The sequence below is a fragment of the Stegostoma tigrinum genome, chromosome 46, assembly GCF_030684315.1.
Source record: "Stegostoma tigrinum isolate sSteTig4 chromosome 46, sSteTig4.hap1, whole genome shotgun sequence".
NCBI classification, from domain to species: domain Eukaryota; kingdom Metazoa; phylum Chordata; class Chondrichthyes; order Orectolobiformes; family Stegostomatidae; genus Stegostoma; species Stegostoma tigrinum.
The window spans coordinates 6,145,698-6,172,392 of record NC_081399.1 but is presented as its reverse complement, the minus strand read 5'-3'; the positions used below and the strand labels follow the sequence as shown (position 1 = coordinate 6,172,392).

Genomic DNA, 26,695 nt, shown 5'->3' with positions numbered 1-26,695 from the left:
GGTTATTGTGGGAACCAAGGCATTAATGTCTTCAAACGATGTTGAAACTTTCACTGGCTTTAGCTTTTGGAAATAGGAATAGGTTTTGGTTGTAACACCTGAAACAATTGCTCATTCTTCACTTAGATCGAACACTGACCTCTTGGATAGATATAAGCCAAGGATCAACATTCCAAAATGTGAGGTGATTATGATCCAAATTGCTATCCTGGAGGAAATTCAACTGTTTGTATCCCCCTCTGTGAGACTCTGGAAAGTGCTTACTCTCTGAAGCAGGGCTCCCGTCGACCTGCTCTCCACATTATTTTAAATGGATCGTCTTTGCCTCTTTGGTAGAAGGGGTTTGATGTGAAGTGATCTGATGGTGTGCTGGAAGAGAAGTTCATTTCGGTCTGGGCTCCAAACTGACAGTATTAGGTAAGGAAATTGGCAATGTAAGCCTGTGTTTTTTGTTTTGATGCTTTCCTGGGCTTTCTCACGATCTATTCTGTGGGGTTGGTCAGTTATAAATCGTTTGAGCAGCGACGAAAAATCAGACCAGTTTCTCAGTTTGTGCAGGACACTATTCCCTTTGTGTCTTCATCACAGATGTAAGGAAACTCGGGAGTTTGATCTGATTACCAAGAAAATGATTTTCGTTCACGAAGTTAAGTCACCCAGTGTCAACTTAATGTAACACTTGGTTCAGAACAAGAGCAGGAAACTTCTAAACTCCTATAGTGGCATGCATCTGGGCAGAATTTGTAGGCTTGTTAATTTGATCTGTGGATGTGAAAGTGGATTTGGTAGATTACAGGAGTGATTGGCCACCTCACCACCCCATAGATGTAGGAATTTTTCTGGTCCTTAGGATAGGTGGAATTTGAATAGAATAAATAAAGAGCACTGGTTGAGATGGGGCTTTTGAAACAGGGTCTTACTGCTGTGTTACAATGAAGCATACTTCGGAACTGGGACAAAGCTGGTCGTTGTCGGTAAGTGAACAAATTAGTAATACTGAGAGAATTATTATAAATTGTGGATCCATGTGGGGAAGGATGGTGGTGAGAGAATTGACAGAATAAAACGTTCTGGAGCTGAGGGAAATGATTTAGATCTTGTTGCACCCGTTATACAGTAGAAGAAACTGAGTTGGAACGTGACGGAGATTCTGTAAAATTACCAGAACATGCAACACTGAGGGCGTAGGTAGAATCCCAGACATTGACATGTGAGAATAGCAGACTTGATACGAACGTAGACCTAAAACTATGTCCGTTCAATTGTATTTTATGCATGTCTAAACTGCAGCTTGTAGAGTGCTTTAGAGGCACCAGCTAAGTTTTCCTTAAGAATTAACAACGTTGATGCCAAACCAAGAGGTTAGAATCACCAAAAGAGACGAAACATTCAAAAAACATCACAGGACCAGGTTCTTTGGACCACCATACCAGTGATGACCGCGGTATCTTTCTAAACTAATCCCATCTAGCTGCATATGGTCCGTGTCCTGCCTCTTCACTGCGCGTTCACGTGTGGGTCGAAATGCCTCTTAAACGTTGCTATCATTTCTGCTCCTACCACCTCCCTGGGCAGCTTATTCCAGGCAACTACCACACTCTGTGTGGAAAAAAAAGTCTTTCCTCTTCTCACCTTAAATGTTTGTTCCCTAGTATTTGACGTAGCACACTGGAAAACTGACTATCTAACCTATCTATGCGTCTTAGTGTATATTCTTCTTTCAGTTCGCCCCTGTCCTGCAAACAATCCAAGTTTGTCCAACCTTTCCTTATAGCTATTACAGGTAACATCCTTTGCAAAACGTACACATCAATCCTGTCGTGCGGTGACCACAACTGCACACAATATTCCAAAGATGGGCAATTTCAATTCTGTGCACCTGCAACCTGACTTGAGAATTTTTATGCCGAACGTCCGATTGATGAAGGTAACCATGTTGTGTGCCTTCTTTGGTACTTTATCCATCATAATTGTCTCCTCTTCAGGGAGCCATGGACTTGGACATCAAGCTCCCTCTGTATATTAATGCTGTTTACCCTCAAGGTGACAGAAGGCTGTGTCCATGACCCTGTATCAATGAAGTAGGTGTTTGGATGAGATAGACATCTGGAATATGTTTCTATTTGTTGAGAACACCATACCTAGAAGCCCTATGTATATGGACGCAAGGAAGGATTCAAATCCTTTATTCAGGAGAGCCATCTGTGCTCACAGAGTGATGGTGTCAGAACTGTGTGACATTACACACGAGATTAGATTGATGAGAAGAGCATGGCTTAATTCAAAGATGAATATTGCTAAAATATGAAGTGGAAAGCGGTTTTGTGAAATTAGTGGGAAAGTGACTAAGTGTGAAAAGTAAATGGCAGACCAGAGAAGATGAAGTGAAAGGTTCCTTTTACTTATGTCGACTTATCTTTCCAAGTTTATAACTGAATTTTGAATGAGCTGGGGTACTTCGGATGAATTTACAAGGCAAATTTACTATTTTATCCAACTCTTAAAATACTACGAACACGTTCAGAAAATAATCAAGGTGACTAGTGGAATGCTGGTGCTTATATCTAGTCTACTTGAATAAAAAGACACAGAAGTCATGCTACAGCTATTCCAAGCCCAGCTTAGTCCCTGCTTCGACACTGTGAGCAGATCTGGGCACACGTCACGGGAAGGATATATTGGCTTTGAGGGAGTACAGTGCAAGTTTACAAAATTGATAATTAGACTTCAGAGATTCAGTCATGAGGAGAGTTTATATAATTTAGGCCTGTTTTCTCTGCAATTTAGGAGGTTAATAGCTGATCTAATCATATCCTTCCAGACGCTGACAGGAAAAGACAGGGTAGATAAAGATAAACTGTTTGCACTAGTTGTCGATTCTAGAATGAAGGTCATAATCTGAGAATTAGAGACAGGGCGTGCAGGAAAGATGATATGGATTATAGATTCCCTACAGTGTGGAAACAGGCCCTTTGGCCCAACAAGTCCACCCAGACCCATCCCCCTATAACTCACACATCCTCGAACACTACGGGTAATTTAGCATGGCCAATCCACCCAGCCTGCACATCTTTGGACTGTGGGAGGAAACCGGAGCACCCGGAGGAAATCCATGCAGATACGCGGAGAATGTGCAAACGCTGCACAGACAGTCGCCGAGGCTGGAATCAAACCTGGATCTCTGGCGCTGTGAGGCTGCAGGGCTAACCACTGAGCCACCATGCCACCCCCTGATATAAAGCATTTCTACATAGCGGGTGGTAGATGTTTGAAACTATTCCACAAACGACAAACTGGATTCGCTGCACTGTAAAAACGTTGAGGGACATAGACCAAAGGTAGCCATATGGACTTAGGCCACAGATCAGCCATGATGCCATTCAATGGTGAAACACGTTCGAGAGGCTGAATGGCCTACTCCTGATTGTAGGTGTCCTTATTTACTAAGGCTATGATGCTTACTATTTCTAGCAATGCGTTGATATTTGAAGCTGAAGGCTTTACTGATTTAAACGATTAAGATAGTTAAAGGAGTCATTAGGATAATCAGAGGGTACCTTTCCCCTGGTATCCTGGGAGTAGAGATTACCTTAATAATACAAGTATCCCGTTTACGATATGCAAGTGTACATACCCATACCCGCTAGGTGCTGCTGACACTTGACTGCCCACGGAAACCCTCCAGCTCTAAAATTCATAGTCTCTGAAAGAAAAGTATGTAATTAAGCCAGATTTGTCAGGAGTGTGCTAAACACGAATGAATGGCCTCCACTCCTTTTCCCACTTTGCTCTGTCCTGTGGGTCCACGGGCTCCCTTGTCATTAAGGGCAGCTCTCACAAAAAGCTTCAAGGTTTTGAGACAGGGATCTAGCTCTGTGTTCTGCTAGCATTTATTACTTCGGGGCTGGCACGAAGTTGACTGTTTTGGGTAAGTTTGTTGATGCATAACCGTACAAATGTCCATTGTTTGGTCTATCAACTGTGACCAGCTGTCTATCCCTACGTCTGTCTGTCTAGCAATGCATAATATTCATTTGTCGGTACATCTGTGAATCTGTTTAACTATCCGTGTGTGTTCTTATGCAATGTGCGTAATGTATTTGGTAAAGAGTCCAGGCTATCTATTTTAGGGAACGGTCAGCATTCATTGGGGCAGCATAGTTACTCAATGGTTAGCACTGTTGCCTCACAACTCCAGGGAACTGGTTTCGATTCCACCCTGGGGAACCTGTGCGTAGAGTTTGCTCATTATCCCTGGGTCTATGTGAGTGTCCTGGCACAGTTCAAATAATATGCAAATTCGGTGTATTATCCATGCTAAATTACTCATAATGTGCAGGCTAGGTGGCAGCTGGATAGGATGCTCTTTGGAAGATCAGTGTGGACTTGATCGGCCAAATGGCCATCTTCCACACTATGGGAATTCCATGATTCATGATTTTGAACAAGTTAGCGTTTATTCCATGAGATACGCGTCACAACGTTAAATTTAATAATTAAAGCTACTCTAGTTGTTTCCAGGACTGTAACTGTAGTTGGGGTTGGGGTGCAGATAGGTAAAATACCATTTACATGGGACGGACGTATGTTGGAAATGGTGTTAGTTTAAATTTTGACCCTGCTGCTCTGCGTAAACATTTTAAATTGGCTCGTGTCCGGCTTGAGTGATCGAAAAGCCCAAGTCAGACTTTAATGAGAACGGACAGTTCCAATTGGCAAGGCATTGAGTATGAACGGCCGGGATATGGTTAGATCCCCGTAAAGTTTCTCCATAAGTATTTCACACTGTCTTCTCGGAGGAAATATTATTTTTCCAGCGGTGCCACGTTGGTTGTGACTGGTGAATTCAGGGATGTTCAGCTAATTCTGAGTGTGCGTTTTCAAATCATTGGGAAGAGTATGGGGTGGGATGGAGTCACGTTAAATGTCCGCATAGTACAACCAAGGGTCATGGAATCCCTACAATGTGGAAGCAGACCATTTTGCCCATCGAGCCCATACTATCCTTCAAGGAGCATCCCATCCAGAATAGTCCCATAACGCAATATTTCCCCGGGTTAATTCAGCTGGCTTGCACAGCCCTGGACATTATGACATGGTTTTAGCATAGCCAATCCATCTATCTGCACGCATGAGACTGGGAGAGGAAACCCACGCACAAACAGGGAGAATGTACAGATGAGGTGGAATCCATCTGGAGTGTCTGATGCTTTGAGGCAGCAATGTTAATCACGGCACTAACCATTTCACTCATCAAAAGAATTGCGTGCAAAGAAAACTCGCCGAGCGACTGGGAATGCCTCACAATTTGTTCACTGTTGATGTCCAAATATGAACTGCCCGTTAGAGATCATAATCTTTTTGTTTTACTTTGTGAATTAAGACATTGCACTCTCGGACCTCAACATATTGTTGTAGTGAAGGGGTAGAGTTGACTGTGCTGTGTGCATTGGAAGCAAAGACAACTAATTCTGCTCATCATGATCGTCAGTCTGAACATGAAAAGATGCAATTATCAAAATCAAAAAAAAATTCCAGACTAAACAATCCCAAACCCTTTCTGAACTAAAAGTATTATAACGCGATTTCAATGAATAAGTATCTCAAATTGTCCTGGGGAAGATGGTGATGAGCTGTTTTTGGGCAACCATAATGTTGGTGCAGTGTCAGTTGAACCCTTGCGTTACTGGTGGGAGAGTTCTCGAAATTCGATACATGTCCTTTTGTATCCTAGTGTTTATTCACATTCATTCAAGCTACAACATCAGTAGTCGGCAGCACAGATCCAGGCCCTTTGGCTCAACTCATTTATCCTGAACAGGTTCCTTAAACTTGACAAATTCTATTTGCCCGTGTTTGGCCCACACCCCTCTATACCTCTTCTCCCGTTGAACGTTTCAAAATGTCTTTTAACTGTTGTAACTGTATCTGCATCTATTACTTCCTCTGGCAGTTCTTCCAAACACAGACCATCCTCTGTATGGAAATGTTGCTTCTCAGGACTCTTTTAAACCTTTCATCTCTCATGTTAAACAGATGGCACCTAGTTTTGGACACCCTTAACCTGGGTAAAAACGTTAACTATTCACATATCTATGCCCCTTGTGATTTTATAAACCTCTATAATATCATTCCACTCTTTGTTATCATTCCGTTCTTGGAACCCTGAACTTACCAAACCACAACATCATGATTAAATTATTGTTTATTGTTGGTGAGAATTATCCCAAGCACCTCTTTCTACTTCCTATTTACTTCACTCCAAGAAAGTTCTCCTATTCTTTTCTCCCAGCTGTCTTTATCCAGTTTCTCCTTAAATATATGAATAGTACTAACCTCAACCGATTATTTGTGGTAATGAGATATTTGCATCAGCTATTCTTGGGGGGAAATTTCTGCCCAACAGCGTGAGATTAATTTCTAATTAAATGTTATTTTTTAAAATCAGTTGATTTTATATCCCACTTTATAATGGCTAATTTGTTCAGTTCATCTTAGACCTATACTTGTAATGCAGTTCTGTAATACTGCAAAAGGATATAATCAGTGTGCCTTTGGTAAAGCAAAACGTTTGTTCATTTATGCGAGTACAGAGCTGATGTTTGAGTTCATTTCATTAATGAAGACATTTGGAAATTGTTGGGTGAGCTTATACATTCAGACGCTGTAGTCACCTCAGGGGTACACACATATATATAGTGTTAACAGGTCGTGTACCAATTCAGTTCAGACAACTACTTAGTTTGTTTTTAAAGCACAGTTTGTTCTCTTTCCGTGCTTATCCCCATCATCTCTATCAGCTCTACAAACATCCTTCATCTTCCACACTCCATCAATTTTGTACTCATAAAAGTTGCGTTTAAAAGAAGATATCCATGTCCTCAAACATTTAACCACTATACACTTTAGTTTCTTTTTGAACTGATGTTCTGTACTTCAGTTGACTGCTTTTTCTCTTCATTGGCTTGAAGGTACTTCTCAAATCCCAATTATTTAACCAGATTCTTGATGTGATTGTACACTCATGTGGCTCAACATGATTTGTGCTTCTTGACTTTTGAAATACCTTCTGAAAATTTGCCCTTAATTACATTCAAGTTGTTGGATAAACACAATCCACTGTAGAGCGCAGTATTTCTGTTTTAAACCATAACCGAAGATTATGTCAGCTCACTGCTCAGATCCTGTACCTTTAGTTTTAACTCAATGGTAGTTTTAGCATGTCAAGCTAACACTGTGATCAAGTAACTATGATTATAAGTTTGGCACTGGAACCAAATTAGTGGTCACAGGTAGGTAAACAATTCAAAATATTCTATAAAATTTTATACCTAATCATTCCAATGAGACGGAGGCTTGATAGTTTGAGCCATTGTTCAGAATTTCCCTCAATGACTATCATGCTTTTATCCTCAATGTTAAAGAATTGACAACCTATTCAATCATGCCCATTGGCCCTCGTCTGGATTGACCTCCAATATCCACTCTTTCTGAATCATAATGATAAACATGCACACACTTTACTCACAGCACAAACGACTTGGATTTGATTCCACCCATGGGTGACTTTCTGTATGGAGTTTCCATGCTGTTCCCGGTCTGAATGGTTTTCTTGTATTGCTCCTGCTTAGTCCCACAGCCTAAAGATGTGCAGGTTAGGTGGAGTGGCCGTGTAAAATTACCCCGCAGTATCTGGGAGCTGGAAAGCTGGGGTGTATCCCCATGGGAAATTCAGGGTTACAGAGATGATGTAGGTGAGTGTAGATGGGATGCTATTCAGAGGGTCAGTTTGTTGTCAATGGACCGATTGAACAAATGCTTCCACATTGTATGGATTCAACGCAATTTTATGCTGTATCTACATCTATTCCTTCCTCTGGCAGCCTGTACCATATACAAATGACCCCCTGTGTGATAAATTTGTACTTCAAGGCCCTTTTAACTATTTCCCCGCTCATGTTAAGCCAATGTCCTCCAGTTTTGGACTCTCTGTCCTGGTGAAAAGCCCTTGGGTATTCATATTATGTATGCCTCTTGTCATTGAATAAATCTGTATAATGTCTCGCCGAGCCGCGATCATTCTCTTCCTGGTACTCCTTATACATATCGGGAAAATAAATTTGTCAAACTCTGGTATCATGGTTAAATTATTGTTTATTGCTGGTGAGCATTACCGCAAGGACAACTTGCCACTTCCTATTCACCTCAAAATATGAACACTTTCTTCCATTTTTTCATCCCTAATGTCTTTATCCAGCTTCTCCTTAAAAGGATCAACATTATTAACTTCAACCCACCACTTGTGAGATACGAGATACGTGCATACCCCTCTTCGGGAATGATTAAAGATGAACTGCTAAAGATGAATTTTTAATAGAATGTTTGAATTGAAAAAAAAATAAATTGAGCAGGTGATTGTGCACCAGGCTTTTCAATAGCTAATTCGGTCTCTTCTTCTAACACCTATAGTCGTAACGCAGCCCTGTAATACTGTGAAAAAATTGTAATTAGTTTGACTTTGGTAAGGGAACAACATTGTTCATTTTGGGTGAATACAGAGCTGCGTTTGAGTTGATTTCTTTAATGAGGACATTTTGAATTTGTTGGCGGAGCTTACACATTTCAGATAATGACATCACCTCAGGGGCATATGCAGTGTTGCAATGTTTGTCACTAAAGCACTCTTAGTCTTTCTGTACCTTCCCCATTATTTCCATCGGCTCTGCAAACATCCTGCATCTTCTGCGCTCCATCGATCCCATACTCATAAAATTTAAGTGTTTCACCAATGACAGCCATGCTCTCAAATGCTTAACCACTGAACATGTTAATTCTTAGTTCAGCTATTCAGTTTGCCACTTTCCTCTTCGTTATCTTGAAGATGCTTCATAAATGCCAATTACTTCAACAGATTTTGACCATGCGTCCTAATGTGCACTCATGTGGCTCAATATGTCATCTCCCACTTGCCCTCTGAAACATCTTTGGACAATTTGTTATTAATTGCATTCAAGTTGCTATGAAACTGTAGAGCACGTGATCCATATTTTAATACAGAATATAAGAGAATATAATTTTTACGTTCAAACATTTCTCTCTGAAGGTCCCGCATCTCCACTCTTAACTTATTGGTAGCTTTAATCCTATTCTGTACCAATGTTATCAAATATTTACGATTGTACATTTGGCATTTGAACCACATTGATGGTTACAGGTGGGTGGCCAATTCGAAATGTCTTTTTTTAAAATTACTTGCTCCAGTTTGACGGGAGTTGGCGTAGAAAACATTTTGAGTCATTGCCCAGCATTGCCGAAAAGAGTTTCGATTTTTTTTCCAGCGTTGACAATTTGGCGCCCTATTGAGTCATTACATTAGTCCTCACTTGGATTGTCTCACCTACTATATCCACTCAATTTTCGATTAGATTCCCTACAGCGTGGAAACAGGCCCTTTGGCCCAACAAGTCCACACCACCACTTGAAGCATCCCACCCAGAAGCATCCCCCTATAACCCCCACACCCCTGAACACTACTGACAATTTAGCATGGCTGATCCACCTAGCCTGCACATCTTTGGACTCTGGGAGGAAACCGGTGCAAATCCACGCAGATACGGGGAGAATGTGCAAACTCCACACAGACAGACACCCGAGGCTGGAATCGAACCTGAGTCTCTGGCACTGTGAGGCTGCAGTGCTAACCACTGAGCCACCGTGCCGCCCATTTCTAATGATTGCATTGCTCACAATTAATGTTTTGATTTGTACTTGTTGTGAGCTTCTCCCTCTTCCTGGCTCAGACTGAGAGAACACAGACATCTTTTTTTTTTAAACTTTTCACTGCCTCAGGTTAAGAATATTTCTGAACTTGGACATTAGTGGCTTGCGCTTTCTATTCGCATTCCTTCCCTGTAAATATTACAAAAATGAATCTTTAGTTGCTATAAATGTGAGCTGGGAATAATGCAGTTAGGGAAGTAAGGAAGTCTGCAACTTCAACGTGCGATAAGACCCAAGAGTCCTGAATCAAATTAACGTTAATGGCTAGGAGCCACATTCAACCAAGATCATGTAGGGACAGAGACATGAAAATAGATAAAGATGTATAAAAGAAAACTATAAATTCTGCTTCAGAGACATGCCATTAGTTTATTTTTGTTAATGCATGGTCCAGTTCTGATTTGCATTAGAATGACTACACTGTCGAAATTGGATTTATGTTGTTGGTTGCAAGATTTGGAGTTTGAGATTGGTGCTGGTAGTTCGGAAACACTTGCTGGGGTATATTTTTATACACTTTCTCACAGGATGTGGGGGTCTTTGGCTGAAAAATAATTTAATGTCCATCCCTAATTGCCCAGAGGGCAGTTAATAGTCAACCACACTACTGTGGGTCTGCAGTTATACATGAGGTGGACTGACTAATGGTGACAGATCGCCTCCCTGAAATGAAACAGATGGTTTTTTTAAAAAAGAGAATTGTTAATGGATTTATGATCATGAATGCTATTTCTATGAAGAAATCTGTGTTGGGATCTCAATTATTCACAATATTCATTAACAAATTGGGTAATGGGATAAAAATTAAAATCTCCAATTTTTCTGCAAACACAAAATTCGGGTAGCATTGCAAAAAATGCCAACAACAACATATGTTTACAGCAATATATTGATAGGTTAGATGAATGGGCAAATCTGTGGCAAATGGAATTCAATATAAGCAAGTATGACTTTACCTATTTCAGAAAAATAAACAAGATAAATCAGGGCTTTATTTAGGAGGCATAAAGTTAAATACAGTGGATGTGCAATGAGATTTGGTGATCCAGAAGCTAATTAAAAAAAAATCATCAATAATGCTCATGGAAGATTGGCTTCATATCTAAAGGGCTGGAATGTAGGAATGAAGATGTTTTGTGCAGTTATACAAACCCCTAGAGCACTGTGAATAGATCAGAATACCACACCATAGAAAAGACATTTTGGCCCTGGAAGGCGTTCAACACAGATTTACAAGATTGATACTTAATTTCGTGGCTTAAGTTATGAAAACAGGCAAGACAGATAAGCCTTTATTCTCTAGAATTTAGAAGGTTAAGGAGTAATATATTTGAGGTATACAGGATACTAACAGGGAGAGAGAAAATAAATAAAGATAAACTATTTCTACTGGTTGAAGATTCTGGATCCATCGGGCATTGTGTCTGAATTAGGGTAGCTCATTCGACAGAGATGTTAGGAAGCAGTTCTATACACAAGAAATAGGTTTGAAATTGTTTCCTCAAATCACAGTCTGCACTAATTCAATTGTTTTTAAATCTGTAATGGAAAATAAAAAAAAAAGTTTTTGTGAAGCGCCAGGTCAAGGCCTATGGCCCAAGGAAGTTATATGGAGTTAGGAAACAGATCAGCTGTGATCACATTGAACAGACTCAGAGGTTAAATGGTTAACTCCTGGTCTCATGTTCCTATGCTCAGATTCTATTTCCATACTTTTTGTTAATTATGTATGTATGAATTAATTGTATTTGAATTTCACCATCCTCTTATATAATGAGACCAAACTCTTGATTCTTTAGATGAACAGTCCAGTGGCATTACCACAATGTGAATATTTCCTCTCAACCCTTGTTGAGTTCCAATTTTTAATGGCCTTGTGTTGCAGTCTTCAGCTGCCGGTTACCATATAATGCTTCATTTTCAATGAGAATATCATCAAGTTAACAATAGTTCGCAACATAGTTGGAAAATGTAAGTTTAATTGTGCTCAGTGACTCCAGTGTGGTGTTAAGAAGGTAATTCTAGATAAGAATTATGAACATTGCCAGGAGTACTTTAAGAGCAACAGTTATGCATGCCAGAACATTCCACTGTCCTCCAAATGTGTCTTAACAAATTTGTCATTATTTATTTGCTTTTAATTAGAACATCAGGACTGGGAGCAGGCACAGACAGTTCAGTCCTTCGAGTCTGCTCCAACATTTGATACCATCACGTCTGATCTCATCTCGGCCTCAACTCAACTTCCTTGCCCACTCTTCATGACCTTTCATCCCACTACTTATTAAAAATCTGTCTATCCCCTCGTTAAATTTACTCAATGCCCTAGCATCCATGGCACTCTGGACAATGGATTTCCCCAGATTCACAACCCTTTGAGAGAAGTAATTCCTACTTATCTCTGTTTTAATTCTATGCTAAACTCTTATATGAAAACTATTATCTTTCATTCGAGATTGCCTCACATGAATAAACATCCCATTGTCAATCTCATTTAGTATCTTATATACTTCAATTAGATCTCCTCTCATTCTATTAAACTCTAGTGACTGCAGGTATAAACTGACAATGTCTCCGATTAAAAGAAGCCTTTCATCTCTGAAATTATCTAGTGAACGTTCTCTAAATGACCTATACTTTAATGATATACAGTTAAATATATCACTATCTTCAAGGTCGTGTTGGATCTTAAAGGATGTCAGAGAAAATTGCATTACTTTAGCTGTCTAACAATCTGTGATACCCAAAAGTACTTCACGGCTTTACAGCCAATGAAGTCCTTTTGAAATGCAGACAGTGTTATAACATTGAATAAAACAATTGAGTATTGTCATCTCTGTGACTCCCTTGCAAAGAAAAGCAAAATAAACAGGAAGTAAATTGTACATGTTTTTTGTGGAGATGTGTAGGGGAATAAATGTTGGCTTTACACATGGTAGAATTCATTTTCACTTCCGACAAGCCATGCTTTCATTCTTAATAGAAATGTTGCACTGGAAGTCTGTTAAAAGGCAGGCACAAGTTTTGTCAATTTAAATAAAGCTACAGATTAGAGTGAATAGTTCTCTCGTGGTATTTTCACTGGGCTACTAATGCAGAAGTACAGGATAGTCCTCCCGGACATTAGTAGGAATCGAACCACAGCAAGATATTTAAATTTAAATTCTATTTTAAAACAACTGGAATTTATAACTGATCTAATGAAAATCATGTAAATATTTTCAATTGTCACCATAACCCATTTGGTATGCCAATTTCCTTTAGCAAAGGAGATCTTTTGCCTCTACCTGGTCATGTAGTTCAAAATCATTGATTCTGTGTTGGCAAATAAGCAGAATCGTTTACAATGGCAGCAGAGAATGTGGCCTACAGGTCACATATTTAAAGTGAATTACAAAATAATCACAGTGATGACATGGAAACACAATCTAAACTGTGAGTTCTGGTGACACAAAATAGACTCTGTCACGTAATGGAAGCAGATTAAAATGTACAGATAACCACGCACATCGAGAAAAAGTTTGAAATGTGCTACTTTAAGTGCTACTGAAGAAGTGGCTTAATTGAACAACACAACAGAAGAATCATCATTAACATAATGGACCAATTATCCACTATCTCTCTTGTATCATTCCATGAATGTCCTGTTTTCATTTTACATCACATTCCACGTAAAAGATTAAACTGGGCTGAGACAGCGAGCAATAGACTTCTTTTTGGCAGAGAAGGTAGAGATTTGGCCTATCGAATCTATACTTGATTTCTGCAAAGATTTTCAGCTATGCCTATTTACCAAAGCTATCCCGTAGACCTGCAAATTTGTTTAGTCAAGTGTTCATTCAAATTCCTTCTAAAATCATTGATTAACTCTACTTCCTCAATTCTTGTATGCAGCCACGATCCAAGTCCTTAAGCGTCACTGCATCTACTAAGAAAGAAGTCTGCTCTCACCTCCTGATGTATCCCTGTCTAAATCTTAAATTTGTGACACATTGTTCTCATAAAGACATTACATGGGAGCGACTTCTGTTTGGCTTAAGAAGTGCATTCACATTAGAATTAAACTCCTCTGCATGTTCTCAAGGACTTAATATTCTTTACGAATCAAACAGTCAAGAAACGGAAGTTATGCTCAATTTATGAACCAACAGAGTTTTGTAAAAGTTCAGAATAAGTTTCTGAAATTACTTTTGTTACTTTCCTAATTTGAAAAAAGGGGATGAATATTTTCATGGATAGTAAGAACTGCAGATGCTGGAGAATCTGAGATAAGAAGGTATGAAGCTGGGTGAACACAGCAGGACAAGCAGCATCAGAGGAGCAGGAAGGCTGACGTTTCGGGCCTAAATCCTTCCTCAGAAAAAAATGAAGAAGGGTCTAGGCCCGAAACGTCAGCCTTCCTGCTCCTCTGATGCTGCTTGGCCTGCTTTGTTCATCCAGCTTCACATCGTGTTATGCTCTATGTCTGTTTTGTCAATCGCTAGTCACATCTGAAAACACCTCAATTAGATTTCCTCTCTTCTTTCTAAACTCCAGAGAGTATAGTCCTAAACTGCTCAAACCCTCTCCATAAAACAACACCGTCAACAGTGGTCAATATAGTGAACCTCCTCTTACGTGTCTCTAATGTACATACATCCCTCCACAAGTAAGGGGACTAAAACTGCATGATGAATGAAACATTAAGAGTTTTCAATAAACATAGTTTTGAAGTAATAAAACGATTATTGGTCTGTTGAATTAATGACAACAAAATAAGGAGATGACAGATAGACTATCTTGATATGTCAGTCAGCAATGTAGTGGGTGAAAGTGAAATCTCAAAAACGTTTCTAATGATTGAAACAGAACAGATGGAGCAATACAGGAAATAAAAAACTTCAGAGAAATGATAGTGAATAATCTGCACGTTGACAAGTCCCTGAGTCCTCCTGGCCTTCATCCCAGGGCTGTTGAAAACTGACTAGCGTGATATTTGATGGATTGTTTTAAATGATCAAATTTCCCTTGATATCAGAAGATTCCATTAGCTGCGAAATTAATGAACATTATAAAATTGTGAATGTAACTTCTAAATAATACAGGGGAACCCTGACCAATTAGTTTAACATTTGTCAGGTGTTTAAAGCTATAATTAAATCTGTTACAGCATGCAGTTAGAAAAGATCCGGGAATAGGGCGTGGTTTTGTGAAAATGAATTCATGTTTAACCAAATAATTTCTTTGAGGGAGCAGTGAGTATTGTGGATGGAGTGAAATTAGTGAATGCATTGTGCCTTACATAGCCAGAAGGCAGTTTATGGGTTGTAAATTAATAACTTATTGTGGAAATGAGAAACTCATGGAATAGTGGGCAACATATTGACATGGATAGAAGATGGTGTTCCTAACTGGGAGCATGGAATAGTCATAACAGGATCACTTTCTTCAGTGCAAGAAATGAGCAGTGGGGTGTCACAGGGATCAGTGCTGGGGACCTGCCTTCGTCGAATTTAAGGTGATGACTTACTGATCAGACGAATCGTCTCATTTCTAGATCTGTTCACAAGAAAAGAACAGGTAAGAAACTCAATAGTGTGAATGACGTAAGTAGGGGGTTGCAATTGGATGCAGATAAATTGAGTGGGCTCAAATTTATTAATGGACAGAGATAGTGGGAACTGTCGATGCCGTTCAATCTGAGATAACAAGGTGTAGAGCTGGATGAATGCAGCAGGCCAAGCAACATCAGAGGAGCAGGAAAGCTGACGTTTCAGGCTTTGACCGTTCTTCAGAAATCAGGGAAGGGAAGGGGGTTCTGAAGTAAATAGGCAGAGAGAGGGAGGTGGATAGAAGATGAATAAAGGCGAAGATAGATGGAGAGGAGACAGGCAGGTCAAAGAGGTGGGGATGGAGCCAGTAAAGATGAGCTTAGGTGGAGAGTTAGTGCGGGGATATGTCAGTTCAGGAAGGACAGGCAGGTCAAGGAGGCGGGATGAGGATGCTAGGTAGGAGGTAGGGGTGGGGCTTGAGGTGGGAGGAGTGGATAGGTGGGAGAAAGGACAGATAGGTTAGGGAGGCAGGAATGAGCTGGGCTGGTTTAGGGATACAGCCGGGGGTGGGGAGATTTTGAAGCTTGTGAAGCACGCATTGATACCATTGGGCTACAGGGTTCCCAAATGAAATAGGGGGACCACTTTGTGCAGCACCTATGCTCAGTTCACGACAAACAGCTGCACCTGTGTCAAGAACCATTTCAACTCCCCCTCCCACTCCTTAGATGACATGTCCATCCTGGGCCTCCTGCAGTGCCACAACGATGCCACCTGAAGGTATTTCGCTTGGGAACCCGGCAGCCCAATGGTATCTATATGGACTTTACAAGCTTCAAAATCTTCCTGCCCCCAACTGCATCCCATAAACCGCACAGCTCATCCCCACCCCCTAACATGTCCAACCTTCCTCTCATCTATCCACTCCTCCCACCTGAAGCCGCACCCTCACCTCCTTTCTACCAGCCTCATCCCACCTCCTTGGCCTGCCTGTCCTTCCTGGACTGAACTTTCCCCACCATAACTCTCCATAACACTCACCTTTACTGGCGCCATACCTGCCTCTTTGACCTGTCTGTCTACTCTCCACCTGTCTTCTCCTTAATTAATCCTCTATCCGCCTCCCTATCTCTCCCTATTATTTCAGAATCCACTTCCCCTCCCCCATTTCTGAAGGAGGGTCCAGACCCAAAAATTCAGCTTTCCTGTTCCTCTGATGCTGCATGGCCTGCTGTGTTCATCCAGCTTGACAGCTTGTTATCTCTTGTTTAGTAATGGACAATAATGATAGGCACTAGTTTGGGAGGAACAGTAAAGTAGCATGTTATCTCAATTGTTAATGAATACACAGTTCTGAGATGCAGAAAGATCTAGAAGTCGTAGTTTATGAATCACAAAAGGTTGCCAATGGATACAACAGATAATCAGGAAAACTTTTGTAATGCTATTGCATTTTGCGAGATCAATTGGCCACAATTTTTTTGAGGCTGTGCTTCAATTATGCTGGGCACTCCTGAGACCAAACCAAGAGCAATCATTGAGTTACAGAATTCTACAGCACAGAAAATAACGCTTCTGTCCATCGAGTCTGTGCTGGTCAAACACAATCAACATTTTGATTTCGGTGTTGATCTCCTTCTTTAAAGAAGCGTGTAAATGCATTGGAAGGAATTTGCAAAATGTGCACGAGACTAATGCCTGGAAAGGCTGAGTCTGGGTTTGTATCCACTGGAGTTTAAACAAGGAATAACCGACAGGAAAGAAGCATATTAGATCCTGAGGGGTACTTACAAGGCGGATGATGGTAGAAAATGTTTCTTCTAGTGGAAGAATCTAAAACAAGACATCACTAATGAAAAGCAAATGGAATAGCCCGCTTGAAATGGAGATATTAGACACCTCTGATTGCACAGAGGGTGACAAATTTTGTAATACTTTAAAAAACAGCAGCGGTGGATAGATCTGTAAAACATCAGGGTCAAATGTTCTCACAGGTAGGTGGAAACATGGTTCATTCATCTTGGGGTTGACCCTTCTGAAATGATAGGATCTGTTCAATGGTTGGACTGGCCTACTCCTACTCCACTTGTGCACGTTCCAATGTAGAAAGATTTTTATAATTTTTGGATGACAATCATTTGCCTCACGTCACCTACATTTGCACTTTCTTTGTTTATTCATCATGCAGAGCACCTGGTTAGATTTCCCAATGTCATGATCCTCAAACCATCACCAGCAGAGCTGCGAGAGAGACAGAAAGCGACCGTGGTGTGCCTCATCACTGACTTCTACCCTGACAACATTGAGATCCGCTGGTATGTCAACGGTGAGATGAAGCTGGAGAATGACCCGACAATTCAGTCAGACCCTGAATCCATCATACAGAAAGACGGTAAATCCTACAGAGTCAGCAGTCGGATAAGATTCAGCGAAAAACAATGGGCCAATCTGAAGAAAGTTGAGTGCAGCGTTAATCATTATTCAAATGGATCACAGCCTACTTTGTACACGTCAAAGCTTTACCTCAATGCTGGTATGTTCGTGAGTAAGAAGCGTATTTTAAACTTCAAAGAAAGTTTTATAAAGCTCCCATGCTCTTTCAAATGAAATGCCAAGCAGATCATAAAGTCTAGCATCCATTAAATCACTGAATCCCTCACGAAGAAAATAGAGCTCAATGTAAATGTTATAAAGATAACAACAGTCACAGCATATCAGTATCATTGTTTCCTCCAGCTCTTGATCTGCTTTTACATGATGATTGAAAAACATTTTCCTGCTGTAATTCAACAGTCAAGCACAGTCAAGTTTAATGAATGCGAGTTGTTAATGGCAGGAGGGATTGAGCAACAAAATGAGAGATAGAAGAAAAAGAAAGTGAGACAGTGTTAGCAGTAGTATTATTTGGTGCTGCAGATGTAATGAGCTGAATGGCCTCTTCTTTATTGTATCTATGATTTTACGTTCTGATATTAACTGCTTGCATATCTCATTTCTTTCAGAAATCTGCAGCATGAGTAAAGGTGAGCCTCAAAACTGCTTCTTCCTGTTTCTTGTAAGGACTCTTTCTTAGGGGATATGTTGTCTTCGAACTGCGAATGCAATTCTGAAGATATGTGGGTATGTGTGATGTCACCTGGAGGGTTGAGTTGGAGACTCTTGGTTTGTTCTACTTAGAGACCAGGAGCTTGGAAGTACATCTGGTTTAGGTGTTAAGTTAGTCGGGTTTGGGAAACTAAAGTAGAGAAACCATTACCTGACAGCATGAGTGCTATTGGACTCAAAATCAAGAAATGTAGGGACGATATCACGAATGAGCTGTTTGACATTTAGAAATGGTCATGACTTGGAGCTCGAAATGAACTGGAAACTAAAGCTGTCAATGCTTTTTACAGGACAGATGACGTGCATATAGTATAAATAAATAACGTACACAGCAAAAAAGACCATTCAGCCCATTCTGTCTGCACCAATTCAACGAAGGACTATCATTGCCTAATGCCAATCTCTTGCCTTTTCCAATCCTCTTGAATGCGATTTATATCAAAATATTCATCTAATACCATTTTCAATGCCTCAGTTGAGACTGTCTACACCACATTATCACAGATGGAGGGAAAATTTATGTTGTGGAAGCAGGGGCACCGCAAAGGACCACAACAGGCTAGGAGATTGGGAAAAGACGTGGCAGATGGAATGGAATGTGATGTGAGGTTATGCACTTAGGTAAGAAGAAGAGAGGCATAGGTGATTTTCTAAATGGGGAAATGTTTAGGAAATCTGAAGAACAAAGAAAATTTGGAGTTCTAGCTCAGGACTCTCTTAAGGTTGAGGTGCAGATTCAATTAGCAATTAGGAAGGCAAATGAGATGCTTACATTCATTTCATGTTGGCCAGGCAACAAAATGGAATATTGTGAGCAGTTCTGAGGCTAAAACTGGAAGGATGTGCTAGCCTTAGAGAAGGTCCAAAGGAGTTTACCAGAATGATCCCAGGGATGAACTGCTCGTTATACGAGGAGTGGTTGAGGACACTGGGTTTCAATTCAATTAAATTTGAAAGATGAGGTGAATCTGTTTGAACCTTGCAGAATCCTGAAAGGCTTGAATTGAGGAGGCGTGGAAAAGATATTTTCTCTAAAAGGAGGGGCTAGGGCCCGACAGCAATTTCTCACAGTATAAGCACAACCATTTTGAACTGAGATGAGGAAGAATTTCTTCAGACTGGTAAATCCGTAGAACTCTTTCCCACAGAGGGGTGTAAGGCAACGTCATTGGGTGTGTTTAAGGCAAGCATTGATATATTCTTGATTGGGAAATGAATCAAAGGTCATGGAGAGAAGGCAGGAAATGAGGTTGAAAAACATGCCAGCAGTGCTTGAATAACGGAGTAGATGCCGTAGGATTAACGGCCAAATTATGCCCCTATATCTTGTGGTCTTCTGTCAGTAACTACTGGCTTTGCAAAATATCAATTCTTTCTCTCTTAACTCACATTTCTTTTGCAATCACTTTACATCTATGCCCTCGTGACCTTGATCCTTTCTCCGAGTGGAAACGGTTTATTTTGATCTACAAATTAGATCAGGGTCAAATTAGTCTGGATTTTGAAAATGTTTAGAAGATCTTTTCTCAGCCTTCTTCTCTCCAAAGGTACAGCCTCAACTCCTTCAACCCACCTTTTGAATTACAATGTATGGAGATAAAGAAACAAAATGTAAGCTGACTTGACTGGTCCACAGAGAGCCCCTGGGAGCCAAAGTCCTTCAGGCAGAATATTAACTGACCAGATCATTGTTGTTGATGTTTTCTGAGGAATGTATATTTTTGTCCATAGCTCTGAGAAGAACGAAAATTGTTGCAGCTTTTGTATGTATGGGCAACACAACAGCTGTCCCCTTGGCTTTGCATTCTATCTGAAATATAACACATCCTATTATGAGCAGACCCTGTTTCCAGGACATCAATTTAGATTATGGAGCTGAAATTCTGAAACAGCATTTTCACCATGATTTCATGACAAAGTATATCCTACTCACTTAGTCAAAACTCACACATTCTTTCTGGTCAAATTTCCAATTCAGCCTTTTCCTTATATTGTGGGGTCAACACTTATTATTTCTCAAAGCATCTCAGAATAGTATATAGATACTTGTAGTGGTTATAATGTCTTAATACAGCATAAATGCTGTAATGAAGTAATTCTGTAGTCATTGAATCAAAAGCAAAGTCTTTTCTTAGTTACATTTAAAAATTTGTTTTTGTGGGGTGTGGGGATTATTGATTGGGCCAGCATTTATTGCCCGTCTTTGGTCGCCATTGCGAAGGCAGTGGTTAGTTGTCTTCTTCAACATCTGCTGTCCAAGTGCTGAAGATTGATCCACAATCCCCTTGGGGAGGGAGTTCCAGGATTTTGACTGAGTCACAATGAAGGAAAGGTGCTATATCTCCTAATCAGAATAGTGAGTGGCTTAGAAGGGAATTTGAAGGTTGTGGGGCGTTCAAATGCTTCTCATGCCCTGTCCTTCTAGATAGAAGATCTGGGGATCTTTGATAAATTGCTTCAATATATCTTGTAGATGGTATATACTGTAGTTAATCAGCACCGGTGTTGGGGTGGGCGGGGAGGAGTGGATGATTGTGTATAAGGTGCCTATCAAGTTGATTGTTTTGTCCTGGGCCATGTCAAGCTTCTTATTCCAATGTAACCTTGGGTTCATGATGGGAAACGGTGTTCCTTTTAGCAAATGTAGGTTTTTTAAAAACCCTTTTTGCCTGTGAAGAGGAATACCAAATTTTTCACTGCATTCACTCCACAGAAGCTAAATTCCAGAACATGACAACAGCTAGAGTGACGTACCTTATTGTAATTTGCAAAAGCATCCTGTATGCGCTGTTCGTGTCAATGATTGTTTGGAAGTCCAAGGTAAGATTGCATTGATGTAAGTATTCAATATCATAAATGAGATTATGTCCTGAATAAACACCCAACAAAAGGTATTTCATTAAGCTATTGATTGCCTATGCATGGATGCATTCCTATACTGTAGATTTGCTAGACGAAATTCTCTTGCACATTCATCGAAGATATTCCAGTGTAAATTATAAGAAAGTTCTTGTTAATTCATAGAACCACAAAGGCCTATCACTAAAAACAACGCAAACCATTTCTTCCCTTGATAACTCCTTGTGTTATCACACTTCAATCCTTCATGTTACTATCTACATAGAAAGCAAAAACATTTCAAAGATGATTGGAAAACTGGTTAATCCCTGAAATAACGACATGCCTGACTGTATGGTGGAAGGTGGTTCAATCAAAGGATTCAAATAGAGCAAGGCTTTCATTCAGGAAGCAACAAAGTGCCGAGTTACTGGCAGCAGACACGAGAGTTGAATGAAAGGTAATGGTCTTTCTGAGAGTTGGAATAAAACTGGGCTTAGCGAGTCACTGACTTGGCAGCTTCCATCCAAATACTAACACTAAATTTAGTCAGGTGCAATGAATTCAATCATAGATTTAATAGGAGCTTTAGTAAGGCCACATTTGGAATATTGTATCCAATTCCCATCTCCACACAACCAGAGGATGTGGAGGCTGTAGAGAAAGTAAAAAAAAAAAGTTTACAAGGATATTGCCTGGTTTGGAGGGCATTAGCTATGACAACAGATTGGACAAACATGAATTACTTTAACCTGGACATTGAAGCAAGAGGGATAACCTGATAGAAGTTTACAAAATTATGACGGTCAGGGGCAAAATGAATAATCAAAGTTTATCACCCAGGGAAAAGACACATGACAATTACAAGGTGATAAAGGAGGAAAGTTTAAGGGAGATATGAGCGTGAGGTTTTTCTACACGCAGGTGGTAAGTGCCTGAATGCGCTGCCAGAGAAGGTTGGGGAGGCGGAAACAATAGCTACATTTAAGAGACACCTTGACAGGTATATAAGTAGGCAAAGAGCAAAATGTAAACCAAATGGGCCTCCAGGCGAAAGGTGAAGTAGTGAATTCGCTGAAGTGGCCTTGCAAGCCAGTCTGTTGTACCAATATTGTCATTGCTAGGACAATTAAGAGCATCCTCACCAGGAGCATCTACATTGAGAAATGAAAAAAAAAACACCCTACATTTCAACTTTCTGCAATCCATGTGAAAAGAAACTGACTAGGTTCTTCAAAGAGTCAATCATTACTCCTACCTTTTAAAAATGCCTTGCTTTCCTACATTTGTTGGTGAAAGCTGGGAAGGTGATAGCATTGTGGTATTAATGCTAACCTGTTACTTCAGCAAACCCAGGTAATATTTTGTGAAAACAAGATGTAGAGCTGGATGAACACAGCAGGCCAAGCAGCATCAGAGGAGCACAGCGGCTGATGTTTTGGGCCTAGACCCGTCTTCAGAAAGGGTCTTCTAAAGACGGGTCTAGGGCCGAAACGTCAGCCTTCCTGCTCCTCTGCTGCTGCTTGGTCTGCTGTGTTCATCCAGACCTATACCTTGTTATCTCAGATTCTCCAGCATCTGCAGTTCCTACTGTCTCTGAAACAATATTCTGTGAATCCGAGTTCAAACACCGTCATGACAGATGATGGAACATGAACTGTTTTTTGTAATAATCTGGAATTAGAATTCTAATGATGCAATATGTTAATTATTAGAAATAAAAACACATCTTGCTCACTAAAGCCCTTGAGGAAAGAAAACTGCGGAGCTTACCTGGTCTGACCCACATATGACTTTAGACCCACAGCAATGTGGTTCATTCTTAACTGCCCATTGGACAATTACAGGACAATTATTGGACAATAAATACTGTCCTAGCTGTTGCATCCACATCCTGTGAATGAAAAAAAAGACCCTTGTTATTATATTGTTGGTTTTGTGATAGCAGTGCAGAAATCCATGCTATTTGAATAAATTTTTGTTGTGACTTTCTTCCTGTTGATGAGCTTATTAATATTTCTTAGATATTAAATACTTTTCATTTCTGAACAACACTATGTGCCCAGGAATTGGCATTTTTTATGATTCAAGTTTAATATTGCGTCACTTGGTTTCTATTGCCATGATAATAATAACCCATTGGCAAGTTTGGAGAAGAGACTCTATTGACTTGGAGCAGGAAGAAGGATTTTCAGCCTTATCCCTTTCACAGCACAGTAGTACTCTCTCAACATTGCCCCCGGAATAGTGTGGTGAAATGCACAAATGGTGAACATATGTAGGAATATGAATTCACATGTTTTGAAAGAAAAGATCAGAAGAGACCATATGAATCCTTAGGCCTTAGAAAGCATGTGAGAGATGATTTACTAAAATAGCATCACAAATGTTGAATTTCAGTATTCTGCAGCCTCTGGTGCAATTGGGAATGTTCACCTTGGTGAGAAGAAGGGTAAAGAGTGTTTATACAGAGGTGTTAAAATCCTATTGTAGAGTAATTGAGGTTAAACCTTTCCCTGTGGCTAAAAATATGGACAGTATAGGGAACAGTTAGGGTTGCCTGGAAAGTCTGTTTGAAATGGCCTGATATTCGCTTCACAAACCGAAGAAGATCTTTCAATGATTGGGCAGAATTGCAGATATGGAGAAGGAAAGGTGATCTGGAAAAAAAATCTTTCAAAGTGCTGGTGCAAGCAAAATGTGTTGAATAGCATCCTTCCTTATTGCATCATTCTCGGATTCTACAATAATGAAGTGCAATTCTTTTCATTTTGTGCCAGATCTCTCACAGCAATAGGTTTGACTGATCGCATTGAAGATGATGGTGGAACACATGAAACAGTATGGAGGAAAGAAATATGCACTTTTTGAATACTCAGAGCGATTTGATCTCAACTACTTCTGCTCTTCAAGCATCTTGCTGACAAGCGATCTTCAACATCTTGGCCATGCGAAATAATGGAATAGAGTTAGAGTGTTAGCTAATTTTTCAGAAGTCTATATCTTGATATGTCATTATGTTCTTACGAGAGAAGCAAGCTTCAGCTTTTAGGGTTGCAAAACAATTACACAATTAATTCTCTGGTTGTCAATTTGAGGGTGGGATTATTTGAGCCATTACATATTATTGTAAACAATTACAAGGCAACAAGGCCCATTTGATCTCTCCTGCAAAAAACATTCTCTGAGTGTCAGCCATTGAGTTCAAAAATTTGAAAAGCAAGAACAGATTTTATGCTCAATCTTATTTTTAACCTTCTCTGCCCTCCTCTGATTCTGTTACAATAACGGTGTCTATATCTTAAAGAAGTTGAAAGATGAAAGTTATTCAAATGCTATTTGAAGCTATCTGTTTTTGTTCTCTCTAATTTCTACTCACGCAGCAATGTATTATGAGTTTTAGAATGATTTTCTTTGATTATGAAAGAAAATCTGGGATCATAATTCATTGTGGTATCGTCAATGGAGCTGGCATTGACAACGTGCTTGTGAATTTTTGCAGTCTTCTTATTGTTAACAAGAAATAAATAGATTAACATCCAGATAAAACTTTTCTCCCTTTTATTTCATTCAAAATACAACGTGAGCCAAATATTACTTTGTTTAAACAATGCTGACATGTTCAGATATATATTATATACACAGTTGTTTGGATGACAGAATTAAAGCTTATTCAGAAAAGTTAGGTTGTTAAATTAATGGTCACCACACACTTTCTGCAGAGGCACCAACACCCAAGTTAGAGATTCAATGTCCTCATGTTCTGATGTAGCGGACATCAGAGGGAAGAATGCTTTCTGTCTCTCATATAATCAGGAGCTTGAGGAGCTAAATGCCATATCTCTAGCATGGGTGAACCTATGAAAGTTTATGTATTAGATATTTACTGATGAACTTTTGTGCTGATGCTACTGCATGTCTGTAATGCAAGTCGCACTTGAACTCCGGTCTCCTACTACAGAAATAGGGACACTACAATTGCAGATTCAGGTCTTGCGCCTCGAATTGGTCAAACTGCTGCAGATAAATAAGACGTTCCGAATTCCAGTACATCTCAGATATTTGTGGACATAAAAAGTGAATTGATAACGGATGAAGGAGGTTCTTTCTACAAAGGGAGACTAATGCAGGTTTACCAGGCTGTTTGCTGCAGGGCCGATGTCTGAAGTAGTACCAGATTGGTTAACACAACATCCACTGGAGTTTAGAAGAATGAGGGGTGATCTCATGAAAACTGAGGAAAATTCTGACAGGCCTAGATTGGGTAAATGGAGGATGAATATTCCCAATAGCTGGGGAGCCCAGAGCAGGGGTCACAGCCAATGGGTAGGGAATCGGCCTATTAAGAGTGAGATGAGGAGAATTTATTTTTCATCCAGAGAATAGTGAGCCCATGCAATTCTGCATTACAGCACACTGTTGAAGCAAAAACATTGACTGTTTTTTTTTCAGAAAGGAGTTAGACATAGGTCTTGGAGCTACAAGGATGAGGAGAGGAATTAGGAGCAGGGGACTGAGCCGAATGATCAGCCATGATCATGCTGAATGGCAGAACAGGTTTCAAAGCTATTCTCGCTCCTGTTGTCTGTTGCTGACATGTGGTTGAGTATGTGAGTTGTGAAACTGCACATTTTAGAACATAGAACATAGAACAATACAGGGCAGAACAGGCCCTTCGGCCCGCGATGTTGCACTGACCTGTGAACAAACCTAAGCCCCTCCCCCTACACTATCCCATCATTATCCATAAGCTTATCCAAGGACTGCTTAAATGCCCCTAATGTGGTTGAGTTAACTACAATGGCAGGCAGGGCGTTTCACACCCTTACCACTCTCTGAGTAAAGAACCTGCCTCTGATATCTGTCTTAAATCTATCACCCCTCAATTTGTAGCTATGCCCCCTCGTACAAGCTGAAGTCATCATCCTCGGAAAAAGACTTTCACTGTCCACCCTATCTAATCCTCTGATCATGTTGGACATCTCCATTAAATCCCCTCTTAGCCTCCTTCTCTCCAATGAGAACAGACTCAAGTTCCTCAGCCTTTCTTCATAGGGCCTGCGCTCCCGATCAGGCAACATCCTGGTAAATCTCATCTGCACCTTTTCCAATGCTTCCACATCCTTCCTGTAATGGGGCGACCAGAACTGTACGCAATATTCCAAGTGAGGCCGCACTAGCGTTTTCTACAGTTGCAGCATTACATCACGGCTCCTGAACGCAATCCCTCTACCAACAAAACCTAACACACCGTGAGGCTTCTTAACAGCATTATCAACTTGGGTGGCAATTTTCAGGGACCTATGTACATGGACACCAAGATCTCTCTGCACATCTACACTACCAAGAATCTTTCCATTGACCCGGTATTCTGCCTTCCTATTATTCCTCCAAAGAGAATCACCTCACATTTATCCATATTAAATTCCATTTGCCACCTT

At 40.2% G+C, this 26,695-nt stretch overlaps 1 gene segment (V, D, J or C); it reads left to right on the top strand.

The window, feature by feature from the left end:
• Positions 1-24,786, top strand: part of LOC125449504 (T-cell receptor beta chain C region-like) — a 46,010-nt gene extending 21,224 nt beyond the window's left edge. Inside the window, 5 exon segments of the C gene segment in view lie at positions 930-974; positions 17,500-17,844; positions 18,314-18,334; positions 21,130-21,236; positions 24,035-24,786. Of these exon segments, the coding sequence occupies positions 930-974; positions 17,500-17,844; positions 18,314-18,334; positions 21,130-21,236; positions 24,035-24,061 (545 nt within the window).
• Positions 24,787-26,695: the final 1,909 nt, after the last annotated feature.